This window comes from Centrocercus urophasianus, unplaced genomic scaffold (assembly GCF_019232065.1).
Source record: "Centrocercus urophasianus isolate 14NV4802_14NV808 unplaced genomic scaffold, USGS_Curo_1.0 seq_23, whole genome shotgun sequence".
NCBI lineage: Eukaryota > Metazoa > Chordata > Aves > Galliformes > Phasianidae > Centrocercus > Centrocercus urophasianus.
The window spans coordinates 1,445,454-1,461,116 of NW_024884789.1; the positions used below are offsets into that span (position 1 = coordinate 1,445,454).

Genomic DNA, 15,663 nt, shown 5'->3' on the forward strand with positions numbered 1-15,663 from the left:
TATTCTACCTCATAAGATAACTCACCGTGTCACACCTGAGATGAGCACCACACTAATCCTCTAGAGCAGGAGTCAGAGCTTAGCCTGCTCTGGGGAGAAATCAGCTGACAGGATGATACACAAGTTGTGTATTTGGAATTCTTTAAACAGACTGGGGGGGAAAAAAACAGTACTTAACTGCAATTGCCTTCTCAAAATAAATGCTTACACAATAGAAAGGCAGTGACATTAAATCCAAGTTCCAGGCATTTCTGGAAAGTTCCAATTATATTATCAGAGACAGTAGTCATCTTTATTTACTCAGCAAAGGGAAACAGCTCGGCTTCGGAGTAGCTATGGCAATAGGCAGACAGACCTAAATGTAAGCGAAAGGCAGGCAAAGCAATCACAAAGTGTCTCTTCTGAAATTAAAGACTAAACAGTGACAAACACTAACACACAGCTTAACTGCAGCATTAATCACTTCCACGACAGACAAAGGAACTCAAAAAATTATAAGGTTTCGTCACATTTTGAGGCTTGTTGGATTTTCCTGTTCAATAACAAAAATATATGGACTGTCTTTCACTTCTTCAAATGAACATTTGATAATAGCCTCTGATATATGCCAAAACACCCTATACACCTGATCTATCATTAAGCACAACTTCTGTCTCAAGATATGGATTTAATCAGGTTTTACATGAATATATAAACACCTCTGGACATGGGAATTTTAATGCAAAATCCTGAGACCAGTGGAAGACAAACCCATTATGCAGTCCAACTGGTAAGTTATACCTTGCAGCCAATAAAAAACAGTGACTTCTAAATAAATTGAGGAATTTCTAGCAATTGGTAACAGCTGTCAGATATTCCAAGGGACAAGGAAAAGAAGTTTTAGAGGAAGAGAAAGTAGTTTTTTAGCTGCTAAAGAGTGAACCATCCCAACAACATCGGCCAAAAGAGCAGAAGTATCCCTCTCATTACATTCAATTTTAATCTTTCTCCCATTTTCTCTGGGAAATCTTCACACACGCATGCCTGCACAGCTCCAAAAGTACCAGAAAATAAATGAAGAAGCCAGCAGCTGGCAAGTGGCACTTGGCTTCATCCTGATGATCTCAAGCAACAAGGCACCAGGACAGCAGTACAGGGCCGGCCCTGCAATAACTGCTCCACAGTAGGAAGCATCAAAGCAGGAGCGAAGCTCCCAGCACAGAAGGATCTCAGCCAGTTCTCTCTGCTGCACAGGAGGGCAGCCAGGGGATTTGGAAGGCACCAGAGAGAAGCAAAATACACTGTACAAATTATTAAAGTAATAACTACGCATAACATGCTACAAATACACAACCTGCTGTCAGAGAAATACATTATGAAATTGAGGAAAATATCCAGTATCTGCATATTTACATCACAGGCACCTCCATTCTCCTTTATAAGACTTCATCAGGGTTTAAAACATATTCATGTGAGTTAGAATCAAGCCCCAGCACATATTTCAAACACACCTCACACCGCAAGCTTTTTCTCACTCCAGTCAATGAATTCCCAGTGCCAAACAAGGATGAGGACACGGGCAGGAGGCGCAGGAAGCAGGGCACCCTGATTCACCTGAGTCATCTCCTCTTATTCCTGCCTTTTCCACTTCCTTTCTGCCAGGAAGCAGAAGTACCATATGCACGCAATCCTAGAAATATCAAGCTTTGGTATTTTAAAGCCAACAAGGGTACATGGCCCCCCATAATCTCTTCAGAATATGCTGCAGAACCTTCAGACTGACAGCCAGCAAGTTGCTGATGTTTAACATAAGATTGCTGATCACCAACCTACATCCATTTGGTTTTGTACCAACATTGTCTTCAGGCCCAAAAAAACTTCCTTCACTCATCTGCAGAGAACAGCCATCTCACCTCTCAGTCTTCATTTTACTTCACTAAATAACTTGAGATTTTTTTTCATCCCTTCTCAAGAGGTTCTGTGCTCTGGAGAAGAACAGAGAAGCAGCCAAGATCACTCGTGCCAAAGCAACAGGTTTGTGTATTCTGGAAGCAGATGAGCGGCTGGAGACTCATGGCCAAAATTCCATTAAGTCAGGAACAAAGCTTTACAAAGCATTCGTATGGTACTCAAACACCTCTACTGTTTATTTCAACTGCTGAGCAAGAGGAAAAATTACTGAGCAGATAATCACCTTGCAGAAAAAGTAGAAAACCAAAACTTTTTCAGCTTTATTCCAAAGTCATTTCCAAATTCTGAAGCAATTATTCTTAATTTAAAGTCTTTCACAATGAGGATGTAATATCTGCAGGATGAGATAAACTAATTCTGGCTATGTATGCACAACAGGCTACTGGAGCTGCTTCTTCACTGAGCTGTTTTTTAAAGATACCTGATACAACTTTAAACTTGGCAAAAGCCAGATACAGGTCTAATGCATAACAAAGAGCAGAAGCTCAGCAGATGCATATACCAAATGAATTAATGCACAAAACTAAGTGCAGCAAGACAGCCCATCAGTGTAAACACAGCCCAGTACTCCCATGAGCCTCCCCAAGTTTCCAACATTATCAGATAGTAAAAATAATTAATATGATAACATTCACTGTATGAAGAAATATTTAAGAACCACAGCATTTAATACAGTATGCCTTCTGATTCACTTTTGGTAGCAAAACAAGAAAGCGATAGGTGCATCACATTTACTGCATCAAAAAACAACGTGCAAAAGGTATCCCTGAAAATGAAATCAACTTATCCACAAATGCCTTGAAGAAAGTCACCTAGAAGGTACTATACAGCTGAATACGAAAATAAGACCTTTTTGCCTCTTGATGCAGAAGAAAACCTGCATAATATTTCAGATTTATTTCTTGGATACAGTTGCAAATTCCTGCCACGGGAGACTTTTTGAAGAGCTCATCCTTCAGCTCACCATCAAAAGACTTTGCTAGAAGTGTCACAGCTGGAGCTGCAAGATACTGAGTGCGCTCTGTGATGCTCAGGTGGTTAAGTAAGATCTGAGCCTGCCTGAAAATGTGGCAACAACAGCAGCACACGTGGAACACTTTCAGCCTGAGACGTGCACATCTTGCTGCAGTTCTGCACTCTGTTCCCTGACAGCAGAACATAAGCACATTAGAGCGCAGCTTGGGTATCCAAGGAGCTAACCATACAGGGGAAGGAATCCGTCCTTACACACACACACAGCTCACACCTCTGTTACCAGGAAGCCCATCACCTCTGCTTAAAATCTAAGCGGTGAACACAGATCTACCAACCTCACGGAAACTCTTTTGTAACAAATACCGTGCGGTGCTGACACCGGCTGCAAAACTGAAGTCCCACAGTAACCCTGCAAGCAAATGGAACAGTTCTGCACTCCCTGTCCTCATTCTCTGCTCAAGGCACACTGGTGGCTTGCTCAGACCCCATGTCTTTTCTCTCAGCACACAACACTTAACTATGTTACATCCAAGCAAGCTCAAAGGCATTTTCTTCCAACACACCCCCTGACATACCCAGCATTACACACTAATTACTGGAAGATTTACTCAGATTAGTGCTGGTTTAGCTTAAAACCAAGGAAGGAAAAAGAAACCCACACTTTCCCTAAGATCTGTGACTCCTGATGCACACACCTATGAAAAATACACTGTTAGAAGTGTAGGATTTGGCCCTCGTTGTGTAATTATATAACCTCAGAACGTAACAGACCCCATCACCGACACAGAGTTCTGCCCTCCCGCTCACCTCACGCACCCGCCCAGCACTGCTCTCCGCCCCCACGCCGCCCGCCGAGGAGCCCCACGGCAGCTCAGCCCGAGGGGCTCGGCACGGCACGCTGCTGAAGCCGGGCCGCCCCGGGCGGGGGAGCCGCAGGGAAGGAGCGGAGCCGCAGCCCCTCAGCACCCCCGGTTCGAGTCCCGAGAGGGGCGGCCGCGCCCGTCCCCCCAGCGAGCGCCCCGCCAGCCCCGGGCTCCACTCACTCGGCAGAGCTGGTCCCGTTGACGGCGGAGCCATCCGGAGCGGGGTTGAGCTGGATCGGCCCCGGCTTCTTCTTGGGCATGTTCCCCCCCGGCCGGCGAAGATCGTGACAGACGGAACGGCCGCGGCCCCACTTCGGCCAGGTCCGAGGGACTTCCCGAGGCGAAGCAAACTTCGGAGCCGCCCCTCAGCGCCGGAGCAGCACAGGGCCGCCTCCCGACAAGGAGCCGAAACCACGACGCCGCCGCTCCGGCGCAGCGCGGCCGTCGACCCGTCAGCGCCGATCTGCCCGGCGGAACGGCACCGAGCCCCGTACCGACAGCTCCCGACGGAGAAAAACTGCCCGGGCTCAAAATGCGCCCTTCCCCGGCACTGCGGCTGCGCACACCGCCCGGACGGAACGGCGCGCAGGCGCGGCCAGCGGGCGCGTGTGCACTGAGTGCGGTGAAGCCGAGCCGATGCTGTGCCCGCACCGTGCTGCCCTGCGCTGTGAAGTTCCGCACCACCCGCTCTGGGTGCTGAGCTTTTACACGGCGCGGCACGGCACGGCGGGGACGTGCCCTGCTTCACACGTCCCGAAACTTGGTGAAAGTTCGGGCTGTCGGTGAGAATTCTGCCAGCGGTGTCGTGTCCTCCGCGGAGAAAAGCGCGGTGTTAAACGACACGTTACCAAGCACGTCGTTAATGTACCCGTGTTGCTGTACTTAGAATTACAGCCTCCACTTCAGGCATGTGGAATGGCTGCTTGTTTTTCTCCGAAGTAAATCTTTGAAGCAAAAAACGGAAAAAGGGAGATTATAGTTAAAAAATAAATAAGTAGCCAAACGAATATGGAAATGAATCACAGAATCACAGAGTGGCACGGGTTGGAAGGGGCCTCGAGGGTCATGAATCTTCAACCCCACTGCCACGGGCAAGGCCACCAACCTCCCCATCCTTTACTGGACCACATGAAATACCCAATAATTTTTTTTTTTTTACTTCTGTGGTCTGCGTGCTTACAGCTGCTGCTGTTAGGACGACCGGATTTGGCCACAGGAGTGTTCCATGCCTCGATGTGATGCTGACTTCAGGTGTGCCTGTGCTGTGCATGGCTTCCCATGAGGGCTCTATGGAGCTCTGTGATGGTGCTGAGCTTAAAGAGAGAAACATCCGCAGAAACGAGGTTCAAGTACCACAATAAAGGGCAATAAGGGCCCTTCTGCTGTAGGATAGAAGCAGAATGCTGCCTTGCTTCAACAGAATGAGCTCACCTTATTTGCGAGGTTCTTCATCTGTTATAGAAAAATGATACTTTTTTCCTTTTTTTTTTTTTTTTTTGCCCACTTTTTAAGTAGAAAAGATACAATCCTTGTTTCCGCAGTGCTGCAGCCCATGGACGTGGATCCCCCACCATATCCAAGAAGGGACAGCTCTCTCCTCACACTGCTAATGCGGTCCCGTGCTGCCTTTGACAAAATACTGAACTTGTGTTTTAAAGATCTACAGCCCAGAAACAAAGTGATGTTACACTGATTGAATACAGACACAAACTGATGGGTGTAGATGTGAGCTGATGGCACCGCAGGGCCCGTTCCCATGTATCTGCTCTGCTATTGCTGCATTCCTCAGCACCGTTACACCTCTGATCCACACAGAGACCAACAACAGGCGGTGCTCAGGCTTAGCTCAAAGCATTGCCTTCTTTGGGTTTTGCTGTTGCTCATTTTTAATGGTGTCCATCGTGCTGATATAGATAGGCATGTGATTGTTCCCTGGATAACTGATTACACGATAGCTTTGTATGGATGAAATATTTGTAAGCCTGTTTGAATTTCTGTAGGACCAATAGGTTCAACTGGTGTAATCGCAATGGAAAAATAAGCCTGTTTTCCAGCACGGAACAAAATGGGTTTGGGGAGTTCAGATGTTCTTGGTGAAAGGAACAGGCGTTTCTGAAGGTGGATTACACAGGAAAAGGCAAGAAATGTAAGGTGGTGTGATCTCTGTGCACGACTTCTGAACAGCGAGACTTCCTGATTTATTGATCAATCACCACTCGGAAAAACAGAACTGAAATGCGTCCCTGTAAACATAAACAGGTCAAAAAAAGCTTCTTCTCATTACTGCTTTTCTTTCACAACTGGCCTACAAGCCCCTGCCTTGTGTCCTGCTTCTTGCATAAAAAGGAAAGGATAATATTTAAGGTGATCAAATACTTTACAACTGATATGAGGTTAACAAGGTATAAATCACCAACGCCTTAATTCAGATAACATAGCAAAATCTGACTTCCCACCACACACCGGCACCAACATTTTGCCAATGATTTATTGGACAGGGAACACTTCTACTGTGCAAACAGGAAAACTCTTCAGATGTAGAAATATCCAATCTCTAATTTCGCAGATTTTCTCTCCCATACATCAAGTGTAGCATAAAACAGACAAAGAGACAAAAATATAAAATAAGGAGCAAGTTTCCTGCAGTTTTTCCACTGCAGTGCACACGGAAATGAACATCTAACGTAATGAGCATCAGCACCTAAACCAGAAAACAGAAGTGTTTTCTAGAACCAAAGCAAGTTATTCTATTTTCTCTGACTTATTATTCCATCAGCGTGTGGCCACTTATTCACTTCCTGGGGAAAAAGAAACAGCCAGCACTGCCTGCTGGAGCCGTTCCTCACCTGACTGGAAGCACAGGAGTGGAAAGCGCCACCTTGGCCACCCAGCGCAGCTGCTAATTAAACTTATTGATTAACCCATTCAGTAAATATGGGGGGTTATGTAACGCTGTTCTCCTCCACAGATTTTAAATCATCCTCTGCTTTAATCCATGTGTCATTTTTTATGCTTTGCAGATATACATACGCACACGTCCTGCATATTTTATTCCCGTCAGGCTAGGATGTATCACAGACACCTCGTTGTTAAATATGTTTTAATATAAAGTGATCGTTGCGTTCAGCACAACACCCTCCAAGCAGCCTCGGGTTTCCCTTAATTGTATGACACACATTTTTATGGAGTTGGAAGTTAGCAGCACCTGATGTACAGCAGTGTTTGCGTGCTTATTTCTGTGTGCTCCAACCATCTGAGGAAACTTCTCAGATCAGCCCAACAGATTCATGAATACAAGAGATGCTCGTGTATTTGGGAACGCACATTTTCAACCCAGTTAAAATCACTCCAAGGGAATGCATTTATTAAGTACTTGAAATTGATTTGGTCCTATTATAGGGAATAATTCAATCACCCGAATCGTTACCTGCGATGAACTCAAGGTATAAGAGAAAACCAAAGCTCCATTCCCAGGAGCGGAGTCACCACACAACGCAGCCCCGCCCTGTGGATTTGGCGCCAAAAGCAGCCCAACGCAGCTGCCGCGCATGCGCCCTGATCTCACCTGGCCGGCAGCCCGTCTCAGCTCGGCTGTGCGAGATCTCGCGAGAGCTGCGCGCTCCGCCGTGGCCGCCCGGTGAGGCCGGAGGCGGGAGCGGCGGCGCGGCGCCGTGTGGTGTTAAGTGACTTCATCGGGCTGTGTGCGGAGCTCTCCGCCCTCCGATTTGGGCGTCCCTTAATCCGGTAGGAGGGGGAGAGTTGTCAGGGTCGGAGGTGTGAGGGGAGCGGGGCCTCAGTGGTGGTGCGGGGGTCGCGCCGCGCGGTCTGGCCGTGCCGGGCTCCCGTGGGATGTCGGTGCGGGCGGAGCCGCCCGGGTGTCCTGTGTGTGAATCCGTCTGAGGAGAGCTTGTCCTTAAAACTGCTTTGTGCTCAGGCTGCGAGGAGCCCGGGGCGTCCTGAGCCTGAGAGGAGACCTCCGGCCTGCAAGTTGAAGGGACGAGCTGTAAGTCAGGGACCCGCACCTCGGCTGACTTCGGTCGCTGAAGTGCGAGTGGAAAGCAGCTGTGTTAAAAGCTGAAATGCTTTTGGTGTGTGTGTTCTGGCAATGACCCACAGCCGCCACTCCCAGGTAGCGAAGTGTGAGAAGCCTGTACCTTACTTGGCTCAGCAGTGCTGGATTATGTCATCCTCTTGCATAGTATCTGCTACTTAATTTATATAACCTGCTTTCTGGTTGCCAGACCTTCCTTTGGAAGAGCTAGGTCTCATATAGCTAATGTTTGTCTGTTTCTGTGGCAGTTTTGTTGTTGTTGTCTCCTTTTCAAACACTTCTGATATTTCATAGGCTTGTTAAGGCTGGAAGAGGCTTCCAAGACCCCCAAATCCAATCCCAACCCACTCCCATTGCCGGCCCTGACCATGTCTCCACTGTTGTGGAATTCTGGAATGCCTCCAGGCACAGTGACCCCTCCGCTCCCTGAGCAGTCAGTGCCACTGCCTCACCACTCTTTTGTGAAAGAAACGTTCCCCGTTGTTCAATCTAACCCTTCCCTGGTACAGCTTAAGGTCATCGCCTCCCATCCTATTGCAGTTACTGGGGAGCAGAATCCAACTCCCACTTTACCACAACTTCCTGGTAGGAGGTGAAGAGAGTGATGAGATCTCACTGAGTCTCCTCTCCTCCCAGACTGACCTATCCCAGTTCTCTCAGCCCCTCTTTGTTTCCTACAGGAGAAGGAAGTTAATCCATGGCCATGATTGATCCTCTGGAGAACAACTTGTTTGATCTCCCTGATTATGAGAATACAGAAGATGAAACATTTCCACCTCTCCCACCTCCTGCGTCTCCAGGAAATGATGTTGAATGGGCTCAAGCTAATGGAGGTGAGAACCCTGTGAACCCTGGAGATTTTTCAGTAGAGAATTAAGTGCTGTGAGATCAGTTTTGTTGGAGTTCTACTTCACTGCATTGTGAACCCAAGTTACTTTATATTAATTATATTTGTAAAGTTCTTGCTGCAGTCCTGTGTGGAACAGGTGAGCAGAAGGTATGTAATTGCTTGATGTAAGAAAAGGAGAGATCTAACTCTGACTGAATGTCTGATGTTTAGAGTTGCAAAGTCTTAAACAAGAAACCAGTATGATAGTAAGTAATTGCTGGTTCTGAGGTGGAGGGATGATGGTGCCTTATCTGCTGCAGTCAGAAGCACGCGTATTAGCCTGAGTCAAAAGGTGAATGGAAGCTGATTCCTAGAAGGCTCACTGATTGTCTTCATACATAACCTCTTTCTCTGTTATTGGAGGGGGTGCTGGAATTCTGGTTCTCCCAGATTTCAGTGGGAACTTTAGGAAACGTAGCAACCTATGACTGTTGTTTTTTTTTCAACTCTTAAAACTGGCAGTGTCTACTCGATATATTTTCATCAGGAATGCAACATAAAAGTTCTAAGACTACATTCCTTACAGTAGAAATTTTCCCTCTGTTAGAGAAGTTCATTCTTTAGTATACTTCAGAGACTTGATCGACTCCCCTGTCAGTCACTTGGGAGAAGTTAGATGAAATATGCAGGCATTTGTTTGGAGTAGTATTGCAGCAGAGTGCTTGTGACAGTTATCCTTTTGATAGGGTAGGATCCTAGGTTGTGTGGTGGAATTCTAGCTGGTGCCATTTGTGCTGCGTGCTTACAGTATGTCATGTTCTTTGTTAGATCCAGATGGGAACCAGCAGTCGGAAACAAAGGATTCTTCTGCAGCTGTGCGGAAAGCAGTTAAAAGATCAGTACCCAAACTGGATGCTCACAGGTACTCTTGAACTGAACGTTTGATAGAGCTGGTGCATGGCTGTGATCTCTGCTTGCTCATAGCTAGTGCCTGTTGCATGCTCTACCTCAACCTCTTCTTTTTTTTTTTTTAACTCACCTGCCTATATAATGCTGTTATTAGTCCTGACTTTGTCAAGTTTTGCTTGGTACCTGGCTCACAACTTGGTTAACAGATTTTATTGCTGCATAGGACTCACCCAGCTGTATCATCTTTATTTTGTTTTGTGCCTCATATTGTGGATTTCTTTATTTCAAGTGCACTTCAAAATAAATCCTCAGTACACTGATGTCTGCAGGGTGTGCTGTGTAATTAATGCTGACACCTGACTTGCATCCAAAGTAGATAAACTGTTTGTAAAGGACTTAAATATTTTCCTTTCTCTTATCACCAAAACTGGCTTAAGTTCCTGTCACAGAGTTGACCAGATCAATCTATGTCCGTGACAGGGGCAACAGGCCTCTGCCCTCCCCCCCCAGCCCAGTCTCACAAAAATGGGAAGGAAGGAAGGGAGGAAAAGAGCAGCGGCAACAATCTATGGAGGAAAACTTATTTTACTATAATATTGGAATACAAAATAACACAATATATACAATTTAATTGAAATTGAGATGAATAAATCAGACAGGATGAGAGAGAGAGAGAGTTCCCGGGACCGAGTCAAACCTGAAAAGTTTGGAACGGCCAGGAAAGCACCTCCAGCACCCACTGCAAGGCAGCAAGAGAGCACCCCCCCCACCCGGAAGGGTCAGATCCTGTGACTGCTGTAATGTACAGGGATAGGAACTTGGAATTGGGGCAGTGACACTTTAATGCCCCGTACACTACATGATGTTTTGATGTGGGATACTGAAAGCCAAAAACAAAAAAAACATAGAACCATGACAGTCCCTCATGAGATTAGAAAATATCTAAGCTTCAGGTATGTTATCTTTTAAAAATACTGTTGGAGTCTTGGGTTGTTACCTATCAAGTTTTACATGGCCAATATAGGTACTGAAAGCAATTGTTCCATTTTCTTTCCATTTCATCAAAATCCAAAAGCTGCCTGGGCTCTGGATGTATCTATTGTGTGTTTTCAGAAACTCTCGAGTCTTACAGCAGCCTTACTTTCTGTGTTTTCTGATTCTCTGTCTGTCCTGAATAGATTTCTGTAGCTCTGGATGGTAAGAGGGAATGTGTGTTTACTCCTTTGTTTTCATTAGGAGAAAGCTGGATTTCAGGTAATTCTGCCATTGCATGTTGACAGGTTGGTTTCAGAAAGAGGACTTCCTGCCTTAAGACACGTGTTTGACAACGTGAAGTTCAAGGGTAAAGGGCATGAGGTAAGACATGGTGAATTCTGGGGTGTTTATTGGAAGATTAGCTTAAATGCACAGATTGCTGCCTGTGGTGTGGGGAGGATTGATATCAAACTCTGACTAGACAGCAGCTTTCTAACAGTATTTGGGCATATGCTGCTGTGGTTTGTAGTTGCAAGCTTAAAAAATAAGCATGTGCTTTTCATGAGCTCTTACTGCTCGTTTTCTCATAGCTTTAAATTGCACTTACATACTCGACTGTAGGATGGAAGATTACCCAAGCATTCATATTACTTAGATTTTCAAGAGAGATTTTCAAGAGATTTTCAAGCTGTGGGTGCTTAGTGTTTCCAGAAACATTACTATAATATTTCCCTCTGGAGTCGGCTGATTTCATCAGCTTCTAACAGCTGGATATCTTGTTTCATGTTCAAGGCAGAGGATCTGAAGACACTTCTACGACATATGGAACACTGGGCTCATAGATTATTTCCAAAATTGCAATTTGATGATTTTATTGACAGAGTAGAGTCTTTGGGAAGCAAAAAGGAAGTTCAGGTATGTATTGTTCCTGTCGGTTTGCCTTCGTGCAGTGCTCAGCAGTGTGAGGAGTTGGCTTAGGAGAACAAGTGCACAGCGGAGGATTCAAGTTATACGTACTGCTAAGGTGTGTAATGTATTCCAGTAAAGTAATTTCATCCTCTCATTCTAAAAAGCTATTTCAAGTATTTAAGAGTACATTTAAAAATTACTGCTTTATAGGATCTCCTTTAACAGAGCATCTTTACACAGAAGCAATCGGAATAGAAGTGCAGGAACTTATGATTAAACTTGGACTAGGAGGCTCATGAGAATGTTGCTTTGTGTGGTTAGATGACAGAAAACAATCTTGGTACTTAAGTTTTGGGTCAAACAGATGAATGAAAGAAATATTATTTCAGAATAATACAGCGTAAAATTGGGAGCACTGTTAAAAACACATCAGTGTAAGACAAGATTTTTCTTTATAGATGATGCACCACTGTTGTAATTCTTCCTCACTTGCAGACCTGCCTAAAACGAATTAGACTTGATCTTCCTATTTTACATGAAGACTTCACAGCTAGCGAAGGTATGTTTGTTGTGCTGTCAGTTCACTGCTTAAAACTTTGTTTCCCTTCTTGCTAACCAGAACTTAATGATCGTGGTACATTTTCCTGTTGTAGAAGATATTGCTGAGTGGTCCTCCTTTGAAACCAGGCTTATGTAGAACTTACTGCTGTAAAACCAAACTCAGAATAAAATGCTACCTGCACAGAGGAAGGAAGTGGAAAGTGGGTGTTATGGAAGTGTTTATCAGTGGCATTGTTAGCAATGTTCTTCCGGAGAAAATCCTGAAATCCACCATTCCTGCAGTTACCAAGTGAATGTACTCACAATTTGTACTTTATGAGCGTGCAGTCTGAAGAGTCTTGGGTCTTAGTATTGCAGAAATGAAGAGTTGAGCATAGAGTTTATACTCTAGTTAGTGAGTATAGTTAGTGAGGTTGGAGTGTTGAGTCCCTTACAAAAGGACTCAGTAATGCCTATGGGTACTGCTGTGTATGGACTGGTGTTGCTGTATGCCTGCTGTTGGTTTTTGTTCTTCTTTCCTATTTTTCAGAAATAAACAAGCTTTTTATTCCAATGAAAATGAGAGAGGGAGAGGAGCAGAGTTCACCCAGTAGCTTGGAAGGAACTTGTAGCAGAAATAAGAATTTCTGTAGTCTTTCCTAACGTCCATGGCAGGTGTTTACACTTTCCCTATTCCCCTGTGGGCAGTGCTTTTGGGTGGCTGATGACGTGTGGCTGACTTTGCTGTTGGCTGCATTTGCTAGAAATGCAATGCAGCTGTGAGCAGCCACAGACAGTGAAGTGAATGGTTCCTGCCGACAGTGTCTGTAGAGCGATCAGATCTTCTGTGCGATGGTTCCATACACCTGTGTTGCAGTGCTGGTATATTCTTGAGCCACGTTAGCAACTGTATGGCTGATAAGAAAATGGTACCCTGGGCTCCATCAGCAGAGGGGTGGCCAGCAGGGACAGGGAGGTGATTGTCCCCCTCTACTCTGCTCTTGTGAGGCTCTGTCTGCTGTGCTGTGTCCAGGTCTGGAGCCCCTGGTACAAGAAAGACAGAGCTGTTGGAGAGGGTCCAGAGGAGCCACAGAGATGGTCAGGGGGCTGCAGCACCTCTCTACAAAGACAGGCTGAGGGAGCTGGGCTTGTTCAGCCTGGAGAAGAGAAGCTGCGGGGTGACCTCATTGCAGCCTGCAGTACCTAAAGGGAGCCTACAAACAGGAGCAGAGTCAACTCTTTGAAAGGGGAGATGACAGCAGGACAAGGGGAAATGGTTTGAAGTTGAGGGAGGGAAGATTTAGGTTGGATATCGGGGAAATTCTTTACAGAGAGAGTGGTGAGGTGCTGGAACAGCTGCCCAGAGAGGCTGTGGATGCCCCGTCCATCCCTGGAGGTGTTCAAAGCCAGGCTGGATGGGATGCTGGGCAGCCTGGGCTGGTATGAAATGTGGAGGTTGGTGGCCCTGCCTGTGGCAGGAGGGTTGGAGATTCATGATCCTTGAGGTCCCTTCCAACCCTGGCCATTCTGTGTAAGTCACCAGCTGGAAAATGTGAGTGGCTGTCCTACAGCTTAGAAATAAAAGCTCAGAGTATTCTAATAACGACCCAAACCTTTTGTCAGCTAACTTCTCTGTTCGCAGGCTTAAAGTACTGCAGAGGCACAAACGTAATGGGCCTTAGGTGCTCCTCCAGGAGTGCCATGCTGCTTTTGTTGGTGGGTGAAGTTTGTCTAATGGAATTAGGCTGCCTTTATTTTTGCGTGCATGAATTCTAGCAAATGAGTAAATCTCTGTAATAATGCACAGTGAATTTAAAACCATGTCTGTGTTCAATCTGTGGTTCCTGTAACTAGTCCTTCTGCTTCCCGAAGCAGTGGTAAGAAAAGTGTCTGGCCTTTCAGTATGAATTGCCTGACTTTACAGTCTGTTCAAGCTTCAGGCACAGCTTGCAAGTGTGAACTTTGTGCATTTGGCTTCTTCTGATTTGTTTTATGCTTTGAATATCAAATATATGCACCTAGAGAGAAGACTGCAAGTTAAAACAAAATTGAGCAATGATCTTTGGCTCTCAACAATACAACTTCAAAATGTAGAACGTAATCGGGAATTACTTAAAATGCTTCTCTGATAGTTATTTAGTGGAAGGTCTGCGTTCAGTGTGATGCTTCCTGCTCTTCCTGACCCTCTCCCTCAATTCTTTTTTTATCCAGGTGCTGGAGGTGGAAGCAATGGGCTGGATACAGCCCCTGAAGATGTACATTCCTTCTCTGGGAGCGCAGGAGAACTGGATTCTCTCCTGGGTACAACTCTCACTGAAGAGCAACAGCAGCGAATCAAGAGGAACAGGCAGCTAGCCTTGGAGCGTAGGCAAGCAAAGATGCAGTGTAACAGCCAGTCCCAGCATGATGGTAAGCAGTTGTAGTGTGTGTGTAAGCTCAGTGGCCCGAGAGGTTCTGACAGCTGAGCTGCTGAGCAAAAGGTCCTTAGTACTTCTCTAGAGAGTAGAAGGCTGTAACTCCTGAACTTAAACTGCATTCCTGTAGGTAGATCCCTGTAAGAAGTCAGAGCTGCTCTCCCCAGCTGTGCCAAGTGGTCACAGCCCGTCTCTGGTGAAATGAGACCGACTTGCTGGTCATTCTGGAGTTGGCTTTCTTTGAAGACTGTGATTCAGGCAACAGACACTGCAGTCATCAGGCACGCAGCAACAGCATTTTTTCACTGAAAGCATTTTGTTTTTCCTTTATCAGAGCTCTCTCCTGGTTACCCAGAAGAGGAGCTTAACATCCCAGTTGCTCAGGATCTGACTGGTGCTTTAGAAGACACGCAAGTTACTGCGGTCCGTGTTGCTGTTACAGGAACTGAAGACGGAGAGAGAGAATTGCAGTGTGCCAGAGAAAAGCAATGACATTCCTCATGCTTTGAATGACTTTGTTAATAGGACCCCAACTCTAGGGGGGTCTTTAATAGGACTCCAGCTATTACTGTTGGTATTGAAACATTGCTGGCTCTTTCCAGTCTGACTCCAGGAGTTTCAGGAAAGCCTTAACTATTACATCTGTGTAGCTGGTCAAAACTGTTTTCTTGAAACTGCAGTGAATTGTTCCCTGCATTGGAAAGCAGAACCCTGTTCTTCATCTGCATACGAGACTTTTTTGTCCCTTTACTGACGTTGTTTAGGAAATGGGTTTTCTGGCCAACGCTGACATCTTTCAGTTGATGTCAAACTGAATTTAACTGAGATGTTAACTGGTGTGTGCACGTCTTTAGTGGAAGATATATAATAGAGACTAGTGCTATACTTGAACAGGAATCTGGGGTATTTTTTTAACTTATGAAGTACCTGTATTTGTTTCTTATGAAATGGAAGTAATTAAATTTCAGCAAACAAATTTCTGTATGAGGCTGTTTAAACTCAACTTCCCAATTTGTGCAAGTCACTGCCAAGTACATCATGTTTGGGCTTTGACCGAATTAAATTTGACCGAGATAAAGTCTCACTTTATCTGATCCTGTTTTCTGGCTTGAAGCTCTGTACTGTTACAGAACTGTTTTCTTCCCCTCTTCTGCAATAGCTGCAGCAATTCAGTGCGATCTTCTGCTCTGTGGAATGAATCTGGTGTCGAGGATGACAGCTGTGCTGGAGCCATGAGGATGCCTGATC

At 45.6% G+C, this 15,663-nt stretch overlaps 2 protein-coding genes and 1 non-coding gene across 3 annotated transcripts in view; 2 read left to right on the forward strand and 1 right to left on the reverse strand.

The window, feature by feature from the left end:
* Nucleotides 1-4,166, reverse strand: part of MAP2K1 (mitogen-activated protein kinase kinase 1) — a 30,404-nt gene extending 26,238 nt beyond the window's left edge. The window contains exon 1 of the mRNA XM_042824382.1: nucleotides 3,969-4,166. Coding sequence (XP_042680316.1) covers nucleotides 3,969-4,048 — 80 coding nt within the window. The 5' untranslated portion in view covers nucleotides 4,049-4,166. The remainder of the gene's footprint in view (nucleotides 1-3,968) is intronic.
* Nucleotides 4,167-7,411: 3,245 nt separating this feature from the next.
* Nucleotides 7,412-15,391, forward strand: TIPIN (TIMELESS interacting protein). Its single transcript, XM_042823970.1, has 8 exons — nucleotides 7,412-7,532; nucleotides 8,520-8,672; nucleotides 9,497-9,590; nucleotides 10,858-10,933; nucleotides 11,345-11,467; nucleotides 11,957-12,020; nucleotides 14,213-14,410; nucleotides 14,750-15,391. Exons 2-8 carry the CDS (start codon nucleotides 8,537-8,539, stop codon nucleotides 14,905-14,907), a joined length of 849 nt encoding a protein of 282 aa, XP_042679904.1. The 5' UTR covers nucleotides 7,412-7,532; nucleotides 8,520-8,536; the 3' UTR covers nucleotides 14,908-15,391.
* LOC122163512 lies at nucleotides 12,733-12,868 on the forward strand. The gene has a single exon (XR_006169956.1).
* Nucleotides 15,392-15,663: the final 272 nt, after the last annotated feature.

Bases quoted from the DNA above. Each gene is read 5' to 3' on its own strand.
- TIPIN (XM_042823970.1), top strand. From the start codon at position 8,537: ATGGCCATGATTGATCCTCTGGAGAACAACTTGTTTGATCTCCCTGAT. The intron at 9,591-10,857 runs GTACTCTTGAAC...GCATGTTGACAG, and splicing joins CCCAAACTGGATGCTCACAG to GTTGGTTTCAGAAAGAGGAC. The intron at 10,934-11,344 runs GTAAGACATGGT...TTCATGTTCAAG, and splicing joins TCAAGGGTAAAGGGCATGAG to GCAGAGGATCTGAAGACACT.